The sequence below is a fragment of the Telmatherina bonti genome (assembly GCF_933228915.1).
Source record: "Telmatherina bonti genome assembly, chromosome: 6".
NCBI lineage: Eukaryota > Metazoa > Chordata > Actinopteri > Atheriniformes > Telmatherinidae > Telmatherina > Telmatherina bonti.
Window position 1 is genome coordinate 5,629,503 of NC_136624.1, and position 14,166 is coordinate 5,643,668.

Here is a 14,166-nt window from a genome sequence, read left to right on the forward strand (position 1 = left end):
AATAAATGAGGGGAAAAAAGAAAAATTTAATCTAAATTTCAGGTTTGTGTTTCCTGAAATTATGTTTGTAGTAAAATATTACTTTGAGGGTACTACGTTGCTGTTTACCTGGAGACCAGGTGGATCTGGACGAGATGCTGATGTTGGACCGGAGGACCAAACATGGTCCAGGAACTGGACCAGAACCACATGGGTTCACTTCCCGACCAGAACTGATGAAGGCCAGATGGCCGAAGCTTGAATGCAACACGAACACAGCAGGGTTCGTGTTCTTGGCTTTTTCCAGTAAGGAGATGAAAGAATCTGGAGATTTTCTGTCCTGTTTCAGTCTCCAGTCCCCATCCTGCATGAAGACGACGTCCTCGTCTCCCTGCAGGACCTCCAGCCCACCATTTCACAACAACCCACCAACACCCATCAACTGGGTGTTAAAAGATAAACTGGTTTGTCTCCGATGGGGACGAAGAGGGACCTGGCTTCTCCCATCAGAACCAGTTCATGCCTTTAAATCCTCCTGTGAGCTCCCAGATGGTGAATGTGTTCCAGATGATCGGGCTGATGGAGATGAAGGTGCCGTCATCTTCATCAGATCATTGCTTTTACTGTTTACTCGCGTCTGCCTCAGATCCTGATCGTTTGTCGTCTTCACTTGCTTTACGGGATTACTAATATCTGCTGCTGTGTTCAGCACTTTATACCATCATATGGAAAGATCCCATCATCTTCATCTTCATTTGCACACAAGGCCGGATTATCCAATGGGTGTAATAGGCACAGGCCCAGGGGCCCATGTGGGGCCCGTGTAGGGAAAACGCCAACAGTGTGGACATAAAACAAAAAGCCAGATAGTTACACCACAGTATCCAGTGTGTTGCTACTGGTACCACTGGCTGAGAGATGTTAGAAATATCGTTTCACAGTCTATCATTCACCATTTTCAAAATGTTGCGGTGGGGAAGGGGGCCCCCGGAACACTGTGGGCCCAGGAGCCTCTGCAGTTTTAATCCGGCCCTGTCTACACGTGCCTGACAACCAAAAATCTATTAATATTTTATTATTATTAAATCTGGTAGCTATTAAATGTCCAAAGATATTTGTAAATACAGTCGCGAAGCAAAAAAGTTTTATCTTCAGAGGATTTTATTGAAATATTCATCTTTTATTCATCTTTCTGTAATAAATGTAGAATAACCATCATATAAATGGCTGTTTTTAATGTTCAGTTTGCTAAAAAAAAAAAAATAATCTGAATATTTTACTTTATCCATCTGTCACCAAAAGGCTGGTGTGTTTGTGTGTTAAAATATTTCATTCATTTTCAGGATTTACCTAAATGTGAAATTTAAATTATTTTTAACCAAATCTAATGAAATAAATAAAATATTCATTTTATTATGTAATAACTGAATGCTATGTAAAACTAATCTTTAAACGGTGGACAAAGAAAAGAGTTTCAAAATGCTGATAACTGATTGATGATTAAAGTCATTGATCGGATTTAAAGCTGACGTAACTTTTCACATTTATTTATTTGTTTATTTATTTAATATTTAGACAACATTTAGTTGCTGCTGAGAGGATGTGCAGTCAGCAGGGGGCATGCACACAGTCCCCATCATAACAACAACAACAATAATAATAATAATAATTCTAATAATAATAACTGTGGTAAAGCGCGCGGGGAGCAGCAGCTGCGGAGTCCTGCGTGGTTTCCCGGCTCCGCCGTGATGGAGCAGGGCTCCTAGATGCATGTGTCCGGCGGGACTGCCCCTGGCTTTTTTTCTGGGGAAGATCATATTGGATGATATTGTTTGCAGGACGCTGTTCCTCCTGCAGCCCCCCCAGTCTATCCCGACGTAGTTGTGAACTGAACATGGCGACTGTTCCAGTATATTGCATCTGCAGATTACCTTACGACGTGACCCAGTTTATGATCGAGTGCGATGCTTGCAAGGACTGGTTCCACGGCAGGTAAGAGCAGAAGGCTCTGCAGGCTGTTTTTCTGCCTGTTTGGGAAGCGAACTAAAATGGCGAGGACAGGGCTGCGTTTGACAGCTTTGTGGCTCTCCGCCGCCCGTCTGCATCTGAACAGAGGCCGCTTGGAGAAGAAGAAGAAGGCGGAGTTAAACACAGCAGACCGGGGTTGTGACATTTTATGAGAATAACACTAAACTAATCTCGCTGATTAGAAAATACTGCTGTAAATGTTGTGATTTGATGGAGGTTTGGTGTATTAAAGGCTCTTTGGGACTATTTCACCTCCGCCACCCGCAGCCTGTCCTCCGCTTGTCAGGAGCGGACGGCAGCGGGGGAAGCCTCGGCACAGCAGCCGCTCATTTCTCTGCCGTTTCCCGTCGCTTTCACACACACATTTCAGCCTAATTAAAGGGAAATCTTGTCATATAACAGCCGCTTTTCCTGATTTCCAGCGGCAGATTTTACGGTTGAAAATCACGACCGGGGTCGGAGCGGAGCCCCGGAGCAGCCTTCCTGCCAGGCGGCAGCTATGGCTGACAATAACCCGGTCAGGCGTCCCGAAGCTCCGGGAGGAGCGAAAACCAAGTGTCCGGGTTCGTGTAGCTCATCTGGCTGCAGTTTGGGGCTGGGGGTGATATGCTAGGGGTCTATGCGGGTAAACAAGTCGCATCGGTCGCTGCCGCTCATCACTTTCCCCGCCGTACCGGAGTTGGAACTGATCGCGTCCGAATCTCCGTTAACAAAATGTCATATTTCCCTCCCGTCGTTTGTCTTGTTCATTACATCAGCGTTTTTCTGCTCGTGGCGTGGCTTCGTGGTGTTCTGAACAGTTCGGCTGTACTTTGGACGTGTTTGTGTTCACGGTTTGTCTGTAAAAAAAAGCGTTTCTTTGACTGAACCAGCCCGTCGGAGCGGCGAGCAGTATTTACGCGCCTGAACGTTAACCCTTTAATTTTCCTTCCTGCTGCTGTTGTGTCTCTGCTTTCACCACGTTTTCATCCTTTCTGCTGCAGAATAAAGTCCTGGAAAAGCCACGAGCTCTTCTCACGCACCACTATAAGCCCAACAAACACCTGTCTTCCAATGAAACGCACAGTTCCATCGAGACAGACCTCTTTTTCACCTGATCCAGGTGTCCATGGGTCACCTCTGCATGAGGACTCCCCCTGAAGGAGAACTTCATGTGTCTCCTCTGAAGGAGAAGTCCATGTCCTCCTCTGTTCAGCAGGTTTACCTCCAGTTTATGTCCCAACATCTGGTGAGCTTCCATGAAGCGAAGGTGTTGGTTTGAACATCGGAGGGACATTGAGACCGAACATTGGACCGAGTTCTCGTCTTCATCCATAGTTCTCACACAATGTCCTCCCGTCCTGTTTCTTCACTTCCGTCTTCTAGTTTTCTGTCTCTGCTGCAAGAGGGACAGATCCTGTCCCCGAAGCAGACTGTCAGAGTCCACGTGATCTGGATCTGCAGGAAACCCAGCAAAATAAAAACCACTTGCTGTCGCTACGGTTCTATGTAGAATCAGCAGCAGATTATCGGTTTTAAGCTCCATTACTTACGGTCCTCCGTCAGCTCAGCCTGTCCCACATCCTCAGGTCCACAGAGGACCTCATGTTCCTCAGGTCCACCGAGGACCACATGTTCCTCAGGTCCACTCAGAACAAGTTCCTCAGGTCCACAGAGGACCACATGGTCCTCAGGTTAAACAAGGACCACATGTTCCCCAGGTCCACAGAGGACCACATGGTCCTCAGGTTCAACAAGGGCCACATGTTCCTCAGGTCCACAGAGGACCACATGGTCCTCAGGTTAAACAAGGACCACATGTTCCCCAGGTCCACAGAGGACCACATGGTCCTCAGGTCCAACAAGGACCACATGTTACTCAGGTCCAACAAGGACCGCATGGTCCTCAGGTCCACCAAGGACCACATGTTCCTAAGGTCCACCAAGGACCACATGGTCCTCAGGTCCACCAAGGACCACATGGTCCTCAGGTCCAACAAGGACCTCATGTTCCTCAGGTCCACCGAGGACCACATGTTCCTCAGGTCCACTCAGAACAAGTTCCTCAGGTCCAACAAGGACCACATGTTCCTAAGGTCCACCAAGGACCACATGGTCCTCAGGTCCAACAAGGACCACATGGTCCTCAGGTCCACGCAGAACAATATTGTCCTCAGGTCCACCAAGGACCACATGGTCCTCAGGTCCACTCAGAACAAGTTCCTCAGGTCCAACAAGGACCACATGTTCCTCAGGTCCACTCAGAACAAGTTCCTCAGGTCCAACAAGGACCACATGGTCCTCAGGTCCAGTCAGAACAACAAGTTCTTCAGGTCCACGAGGACCACATGTTCCTCCGGACCACCGAGGACCACATGTTTCTCGGGTCCACCAAGGACTACATGGTATGTTATGTTGCTTCACCAACACAGGTGATGTTTGGTTCTTCCCGCCTTCTGCTCCGTGTTCTACAACATGCAGGTGGAAATTCTTCCTGATCGATGTTTAATGGATCGAATGAAGCGATTCTGTAAAAATCAGAAGAGATTTTTTATTGTAACGTATTAAATGTGACTAAAAAGCAGCAGTAGAGACGTTGTAACCAGACCTGGACTTCATCATCATGTAGATTCATTGTTGACGTTGCAGTTTTGGAAGCGTGGTGCGTTCGGTTTCATGGCGGATGAGTGGGAAAGAACGGAACCGTCTTTAGGAAGCGAAGGTGTTCCATGGCGTGGAATGATTCTGCGTAATAACTGATAGATGTGATGATAATCGATTATCGATCTGTGTTGTGTGCAACATGCTGCTGACATCAGCGCAGACTCTTCGTCCAGGTGACGTTGGTGTGGAATACGTGGATATCAGCCAGTCAGAATATCAGATTCGATACGTGAGAATGTAGATACCACTCTGCCGATACCAAACACGCCGTTTGTTTTTATACCTCAGAGTTTCAGACACTTTCAGGGATTTGCTTCTGGGTCATGTGACCATGGCAGCCAATTAGACGATGATGCTGTTCGCAACGAGGAGGTTTTGTCCTGAGATTTTACTGGTTTAATAGAAGTTATATACATACATATATATATACATATATAGATTTGGTATCGACCATCACTAGTGCTGATGTGGTTACTGTTCAATCCCATTCGAGCTGACTGGTAAGGAGTGTGGACCAGGATGTCATATGGTTATATGTGATATATGAGAAGTTTCGTCTGGTAAATGTGATCCTGGAAACTTCAGAAATGAGGATCATACAGTTTTTTTGGTTGACTTGGTTCACCTACATGCCCAAAATCACCATGTTCTGATTATTAATATGAACAATATCTATTAGGGCTATGACAATATGCTTTTGTCCCGATTCGATTCAATTCCAATTTTTTTGGGTGCCGGTTCTCAAAATTTTTCCATATTGATGATTTTTGTAGGTTAAAAACAGAAAAAAAATTATAAAACTTCTTTTTGCTTGCAATTTTTCTTGATTTCAGTTAGGAGAAAAGCCCAAGAAGACAACTAAAAAGATAAATAAAACCAATAAAAATGACCATGATTTTATAGTGGATTAATTTTATTCAATTGAAAAAAATATTTTTTTTTAACAAAAAAAAATCGATTTTAAAATTTTGAAACAAAAAAATCCAGATTTTCGATTAGATTTTCCCATCCCTATGTTGTTTGTGCATTAATAGTAAATACATAAATAAATAAATAATGCACTGTTTCCCCAGATAAACGTGTTTGCCTTAGCGTGTTGATTTTGACAGCTCTAGTTTTTTCACATTGGCATCGGTTCTGTGGTATCAGAGCACTTTTATTAACAAAGAGGACAATACTGGTTCTCGACACCCAATACTGCTATCGGTGCATCTCTACCATTAACAGAAATAATTCTAAACTCAGTGATAAATAATCGATACACAGAACATCATCATCCTCACAGCTGGAGTCATTTGAAAAAGAAAATGTGAAATCAGCTTTCAAGAATTTACCATCATTGTTCTCATTTCAGCTTCAAAACAATGAAATTATTACCTTACGTTTATTCAGGCATCTGAACCAAACAAGCACGTCTGATCATACGAAGGTCAGATAAACATGCTCCTCTCTGGTACTAGCTAGAAGCACTAGCTCTTCCCACAGAGTGACTGACAGAAGAAACAGCCAATCGTGCCAAAAAGACCCTGAAGATGGAGCCAATCAGAACAGCTGACATGGGTTAAACGGTGGGGCTTGTAGCAGTGACGTCGCTGATGGCGAGGACGGGTCTCTCAGCTGTTTTTACAATTGTACAACATTTCAGGAGTTGCTGGATATTCGTAGGGACATAGTGTCATGGGGAGTGCCGCGGCCTCACAGTAAGAAGTCACTGATTCGAGTCCTGACAATGGGGGGGTTAAAGAAATAAACTATGCGTTTCAGTGGGTGTACCTGTATGATTAATATTTTAATTAAAAAGGGGAGTGGTTCCTACTGTCCACGCCATGATAAGATAAACTGGGATATTAATGATGCTTTATCTCATGCCCACAAGCAGCAACCTCCAGCGGTAAAAAGTGAAGCCTATGCAGAAGTGCCACAAACTGCAGTTCCCCCTTCATCCACTAGGGGTTCCAAAACAGTGAATCCCCATAGACTCCCATGTTAAAAAGACCAACTTCACAGCAGGAATAAACATGTTTACAGCAGAAATAAACATGTTCACAGCAGAAATAAACATGTTTACAGCAGAAATAAACATGCTTACAGCAGAAATAAACATGTTTACAGCAGAAATAAACATGCTTACAGCAGGAATAAACACGTTTACAGCAGAAATAAACATGTTTACAGCAGGAATAAACATGTTTACAGCCTGGTACAAAAATCCATTCTCGGTTTAATAGGTCAGGTTTACCTTCATGACAACTGGGGGTTCGGATTTTTATATAAATCATCCATTTAGAAGGTTATTAATCTTAAAACCTGGCATAATTAGAGCTGTGTCCTTTTTGCTGACAGGTATGTAAAGGCATTTAGTAGCACAACCGTGATTTCTAGTCAGTTAACAACATGACTTAGCTTTCAACAAAAAAAAAAAATCCATTTTAAAATTGTGAAGCAAAAAATTCAGATATTCAATTTTTTTATTCGATTTTCCCACCCCTAGAGGTTACTACACCTCTGAGATGCTACCACGCCCCCTGACACACTACCACACCCACGTTACACTCTTACGCCCCCTTTCACATTCCCATGCCCCTGTCAGAATATTACACCCCCTGTCACATTTCCACACCTCTTTAATGGTACGATGCCCCAGGTCACATTACCACGCCCCCTTTCATAGTACCACACCCCTGACCGCAGCCTCAGTTCTCATTAAACAAGCAAAAAGTTCGTTGTTTTCTGTTGTATATAAAAGCCTTTCTTTCGCTCTAAACCAGCGGTTAGGAGGCAGCATCTTTACTGTCATCCTGCTGGAAAATGACTTTCTGGAGTTTAGAGGCGTTGTCTTTGTCAACATGGCTTTCAGTGTTATAGACGGGCAGGTTTTGTTCTGGTACCTGAAGACACGGACGTCTTAGCGGCGGGTTAAGCGGACGTCATCGTGCAGCAACAGTTTTCAGTCTGAACGTTAACCAAGACAACACAACAACCATTAGCTGCAGAAGGAAGCAGTATCTATGTCTGTAGCTCAGATTTGTCATCGTTAAAACTGGCTGCTGTTGTGGTTTCAGCTGTGTTGGGGTGGACGAAGACGACGCTCCAGACATCGACATATATCACTGTCCAAACTGCGAGAAGACCCATGGCAAATCCACCTGTGAGTATCAAAACCTGTTGCCATGACGATTCCTCATCTCCCTCGCCATCTTCATGTCACATGTTGGATAATAGTAAACACAACCTGACAACAGCGTTGTGCTAATTGGTGTTTTCTTCCTTCTCCTCAGTGAAAAAGAAAAAGAACTGGAGCAAACATGACACGGGGCAGAGCACAGATATCAAAGCTGTTCAGAACGGCAGTCAAGTTTTCATCAAAGAACTTCGCAGCAGAACATTTCCAAGGTAAAGACCACCTTCACGTCTTCAACATCACGTCAAATGTCCATTTACAACCCCGCTTGCATGGAAGCCAGGCCTCTGAGTAAGCGCCCTATCAAGTCATGTTTTCTTCCCAGTAGAAGATAAACGTGTCGGATGCTGAAACTGAGACATTTTATCATTTCATGGAAAATATCGGATTGTGAATCAGATGCAGCAAAACATCTGTAAAAAGTTAGAACGGGAGCAACAAAAGTCTGGAAAAGTAATCGGAACTGATCAGAAACTAATCTCGCTAAAGCAATGAGATTTTACGAGACTTGAGGCTTATGCGAGGTAGCCACGCAGCATTGTTTGGGGGTTTTCTACTTGCTGCAGCTTTTCAAAGCTTTTGTCCCTCATTTTATTTTCTAAATCTCTGAAATTTGCTGTTTGTTCCGCACCGTGCCATCTTTACCAGAAATGAACTGGTCATGACCCCCAACGTCACGTCCGGGGACACGTAAACGCGGAAAAAGTGTTTCCATTACACTTCTGCGATATGTGTCTATATTGTACGTCTGAAAAACCACCTCATGAGAACGTAAAAACTTTTTAGTGATATTTGAGACTTGTTTTTTTTAAATGTAAGTGTTTCTAGAGATGGGCAAATGAAGCTTTGTGGAGCGTTTGAGACTTCTTCCCAGTTGTTTCAAAAACAGATTTGAAGCTTCAAATCCTCAAATAAACCATAACAGTGACATCTAGTGGTCAACCGCAGTTACAGCAGCCACAAACTGCCAAACAATTTTAATTTATTTCAATTTATTATGCTTCCAGCACAAAAGCCACAAATTCAATCTTAAACAGTCATCTCATCTTTCTGAGAGTAATCTGACACTTTTTAACATCAGTAAAATAATCAGACGTTGTCCTCTCACACATTTACTTTAAACATTCAAACAGTTTTATATTATATCATTTATTCATTTTCTGCAACCATTTATTCCTCACAATGGTTGCAGGCAGACAATTGTCAAATCTCATAAAACACCTACCTTTGTAGGTGATCAAGTCAAAATGTTTGTTGGAAATGTTTTATCTGCATTCCAGATCCTCAGAGCTCCCTCCCCGTTCACAATGAATGAAATGGTACCGGTGATTTAAATCACTAATCTAACTTGTGGTCTTTCTCCAGGATGTATAAGACCTCCAGTGTCTTTGGTCACATCATCACAAAATTTAACTGAAGCATCAACGCAGTGATTCAAACCATTCTTCTTCAACAAAACTAAACAAGCTTTTAAGTTTCAGTGTAAAATGTCCCATCTCTCTGTGTTTCCCGTGTTTTTTTATTGCAACGTTTAGTTTTTGCACAGTTCTATGGATTATAAGATCAGAGTTTATCATCATGAGTTCCTCTACCTGAGTTGCTGCATGTTTAAAGCCCTCCACGGGGGGGCGCTGTCTGATTATGGGTGAAGTTCCTCCTGCTCTGCTTCCACGCTGCAGAGATTCATCAGATGTTTGTGCTTCTCAGTGCTGAGGATGTGGTGGTGAAACTGAGCGGCAGTCAGCTGACCATGGACCACCTGGAGGAGAACGGCTTCAACGAGCCAATCCTGGTCCAGAAGAAGGACGGTCTGGGGATGACCATGCCCGCCCCCACCTTCTACATCAGTGATGTGGAGAACTACGTTGGTAAGAGACTGACTTCTTCTAACACATCTGTAGTTTCTGGTAAAAACAAAACAGTATAGTGAGGATTATTTCCTGAATCACAGACCAGCAGCTTGCTTTGATGCACCTGACCGGGACGATCAGCTGTTAAATGAGGTGATTTATGACCTCATTCGGTCCATCTGTGTGGTCGTTGTTTCTGTGTCATACAGAGTCTTACATATGTCATACATGTTGCTCTCAGATCCTTCTCAGTCTCAGTGGACAGTCATAAAGCTTTGACTTTATCATCATTTAAATGAATAATTAACATTGGAACAAATAATAAAATAAAAATAAGTAAGATATTACTAGTTATTATTTATAGAAACATGTTTTTCAGCCATAAATCTTTATATTATATGTTTATAATCTATGATGGACTGGCGACCTGTCCAGGTGTACGTAGATAGTGGGATAGACTCCATATTCCTGCGACCATTAACTGGACTGTTTGGAAAATGAATGAGTGTTTATGAATAAATATGTGCGTGTGCATGCTCTGATTGTTATCGAGCCTGGTGGGTGTTTTTGTAGGGAAACATGGCAGTTTTGTGCCAGCAGGGGGCGCCTGCGCTCTGTGATCAGAGTTAATGCTTCACCTGGCACCTGCTCAGATCATCATGGAGCATTTTGTGTTGCAGGTCCCGACGTCGGTGTGGACGTCGTGGATGTCACCAAACAGACCGACAGCAAGATGAAGCTGAAAGAGTTTGTGGATTATTACTACAGCACCAACAGAAAGAAAGTGTTGAACGTCATCAACCTGGAGTTCTCCGACACTAGGTAGGTCTCCGTCCGCCTGTCTGAGGGAAGGTCTGCGGCGGCGTGGGGACTCAGGGTGTCCTGTGTTTGTCTGGGACAGAATGAACAGCATCGTGGAGAGTCCACAGATCGTCCGCCGGCTGTCCTGGGTAGAAAACTACTGGCCTGATGACGCCCTGCTCGGAAAGCCCAAAGTCACCAAATACTGTCTGATCTGCGTTAAAGACAGTTACACCGACTTCCACATAGAGTGCGGCGGCGCTTCCGTCTGGTACCACATCCTGAAGGTCAGTCAGTCTTCATCCTGCATCCTCCTCCTCCTCCTCCTCCCACCATGCTGACGGTGGGAATGTTTGCAGGGAGAAAAGATCTTCTTCCTTATCAAGCCCACCTCGGCTAACCTGTCCCTGTACGAGCGCTGGAGGTCCTCATCCAATCACAGCGAGATGTTCTTTGCCGACCAGGTGGACAGGTGTTACAAATGCACCTTGAAGCAGGGCCAGACCCTGTTCATCCCATCAGGTCAGGATTTAACACTTCCAGATGTTTCGGCTCTGCTTCGTTTCACCTCATTCATTCACTTTATTTACTTAGTTTTATTATTTTACGATCAATATATTTATTTTCATACTGTTTAGTAATTTTAGTAATTTTTAAATATTTATTATTTTTATTATTTATTTTTATTTTATTTTATTATTGTTATTATTATTTCAACTTTTTTTTAGACAGGGCAGGTTTATTTGTACAGCACAATTCAACAACAGGGTAATTCAAAGACGGAAACATTGAAAAATAAAAATATTAGAAGCATAATTTCAAATTAAAAATAGAAATAAAGGAAAAGTTATTGTGATGTATCTGCTTGTAGAATATAGCAACAGACCTTCAGATTTTCAGTCCAAAGAGCAAGAAATAAAAGCTAATAATGATAAATGACATAATGTATCTGAAACACATCATGCTTTGATTTTTTAGACATTTAATATACAAAATAAGAATGTAAGAGACCAATACAAAATAAATATTTAAAAAGATAAATAAGTAAAATAAAAAATAGGATAGTGGGGGATTCAGACAGTCAAAATTAGAAGTTGCTTTAGGACAGATCCTGGAGGGGTCCATGGGAGCGTACAACCAATCCACATGTGCTTTGTGGACTTGGAGAAAGCATTGTGGGGGTGTTCTGGGAGTGCTTTTAGCTGCTGTTCAGTCCCTGTACGACCGCTGTCTGATCAGGTCGTTTCCAGTGAGGTTGGACGTTGCTAAGGCTGCCCTTCATCACAGATTCTGCTAAAAACCACCACGAACAGAATTTCTAGGTGCGGCTGAGGTGTTGACAGGATCCGCTTTAGGTCTCAGGATTGGGTCCCTGCTTTTTGCGGATGACGTGGTCCTGTTGGCTTCATCTGGTCGTGATCTCCAGCTCTCGCTTGAGCGATTCGCGGCCGAGTGTGCAGCGGCTGGGATGAGAATCAGCACCTCCAAATCTGAGACCATGGTCCTCAGCCGGAATAGGGTGGATTGCCCTCTCTGGGTCGGGAGTCAGGTCCTGCCTCAAGTGGAGGAGTTTAAATATCTCTGGTCTTGTTCACAAGTGAGGGAAGGATGGAGCGCGAGATCGACATATGGATCGGTGCGACGTCTGCAGTAATGCGGACTCTGCGCCGGTCTGTCGTGGTGAAGAAGGAGCTGAGCCAGAACGCGAAGCTCTCGATTTATCAGTCGATCTACGTTCCTACCCTCACCTATGGTCATGAGCTGTGGGTCGTGACCGAAAGAACCAGACCTCGTATACAGGCGGCTGAAATGAGTTTCCTCTGCAGGGTGGCCGAGCTCTTCCTTAGAGATAGGGTGAGGAGCTCGGTCATCCGGGAGGAGATCAGAGTAGAGCCGCTGCTCCTCCGCATCGAGAGGAACCAGTTGAGGTGACTCGGGCATCTGGTCAGGATGCCTCCTGGACCTCCCTGGTGAGGTGTTCCAGGCACGTCCCTCTGGGAGGAGACCCCGGGGAAGACCCAGGACACGCTGGAGGGATTATATCTCTCGGCTGGCCTGGGAACGCCTCGGGATCCCCCCCGCAGAGTTGGCAAATGTGGCTGGGGAGAGGGAAGTCTGGGTATTCCTACTTAGGCTGCTGCCCCCGCGACCCGATAAGTGGTAGAAGATGGATGGATGGAAAATCAGAAGTCCTGCAGTTTTGAAGAAGAAAAAAGGAGTAAAGCAATAGAGCGTTATTTGTTCCGTATTCTGAAAATCTTTGATTACTGCAGGGAGGGGTCCTTGGCCAAGTCGGTGCCTTCTTAGTGTCTTTTGGACAGCCTCAAGTGCAGTTTTGGCAAATAAAGGGAAAAATATGTAAATTCAAAACTATGGCCTAGAAATGGTTATTTTTTTATTTAAAAAAATCTCTTTTTATATTTAACTGTATTTATTTGTTTATAAATGTAAATACATTTAGATTTAAAAAAATATCCATCAATTTCTAATTTAACATCAGATGGATGTAAAATTATGAGTACCTGATTACTGTTCTCATTGTTAACATATAGATAGATAGTTGGATAGATGGATAGAACCACGAAGGAAAACCTCTGTCAGAACCAGAACCGGGGAGGAAAACCTCTATCAGAACCAGAACCAGGGAGGAAAACCTCCATTAGAACCAGAACCAGGGAGGAAAACCTCTATCAGAATCAGAACCAGGAAGGAAAACCTCCATCAGAACCAGAACCAGGGAGGAAAACCTCTATCAGAACCAGGATCAGGGTGGAAAACCTCCATCAGGACCACGATCAGGGTGGGAAAACCTCTATTAGAGCCCCTCCCACATGAACCATGTTTGGCCTGTGATGGCCACCGTACATTGACAACGTGTCACGTTTATCTCGACCACTAGATGTCAGTATTTCTCCACGCTGCACCTTTAAGCTGCATCGGCGGCTCTGAGCTTCATGAGGCTTATGGTAACTTCTGGTTTTCGCTCCTGCAGGATGGATCAATGCGATTCTGACTCCGGTGGACTGTCTGGCCTTCTCTGGACACTTTGTCCACAACCTGAGTGTGGAGATGCAGATGAGGTTTGTGTCTTTCAGCACATTTCCATCTTTTCATTTCATGGTGTTCTAATGCTGTGATGGGGGAGCAGAGGGGGCGGAAAGGCGTGCATCGGGGGGCGGTTGTGTCTGTAATGACTGAAACAGGCTTCATCTTCTGCAGAGCGTATGAAATCGAGAAGCGGCTGAAGGTCAAAACTCTGACTCCATTCCCCAACTTTGAGACGGCGTGCTGGTATGTGGGACGTCACTTCCTGGAGCGCTTCAAAGGTGACCCCTCCATCAGTTTGTGTTTACAGAATTCATCTTGGCTCTAATGTGTGCTGTTTTAATATAAACTGACGTCCTGCTTTTTCCAGAGAAAACACAAACAGTGTCAGAAACGTCTTTTCCTGGGCGGCGCATCCAGCCGTCTGCCGAGCAGATGAGGAGCTGGATGCTCCCATATTATTTCTGTCATTAAATCAGCCGATCGCAGAGTTCACAGATGATTAGCTTCAAAAGGTTTGGCCCAGCTAGAATCGCTTGCTCCATTACGGACCGGTGTTTAAACTCTCCTCAGCTGGCTTCACACACTGTTTATGTTTCCAGCATTTTCTGCGTGTGTGTTGAGCTCGGCTGCGTTTGT

The 14,166-nt window shown here is 44.2% G+C and overlaps 1 protein-coding gene across 3 annotated transcripts in view; it reads left to right on the plus strand.

Annotated features, from left to right (window-relative positions):
* The first annotated feature begins 1,835 nt into the window (after positions 1–1,835).
* Positions 1,836–14,166, plus strand: part of phf2 (PHD finger protein 2) — a 34,552-nt gene continuing 22,221 nt past the window's right edge. For 2 of the 3 annotated variants that reach the window (XM_079242452.1, XM_079242453.1), the window contains exons 1-9: positions 1,836–1,971; positions 7,713–7,798; positions 7,929–8,043; positions 9,539–9,699; positions 10,362–10,503; positions 10,583–10,769; positions 10,842–11,004; positions 13,475–13,562; positions 13,702–13,808. In XM_079242452.1, coding sequence (XP_079098578.1) covers positions 1,874–1,971; positions 7,713–7,798; positions 7,929–8,043; positions 9,539–9,699; positions 10,362–10,503; positions 10,583–10,769; positions 10,842–11,004; positions 13,475–13,562; positions 13,702–13,808 — 1,147 coding nt within the window. In that variant the 5' untranslated portion in view covers positions 1,836–1,873. The remainder of the gene's footprint in view (positions 1,972–7,712; positions 7,799–7,928; positions 8,044–9,538; positions 9,700–10,361; positions 10,504–10,582; positions 10,770–10,841; positions 11,005–13,474; positions 13,563–13,701; positions 13,809–14,166) is intronic. The other variant, XM_079242454.1, reaches the window with a different exon arrangement.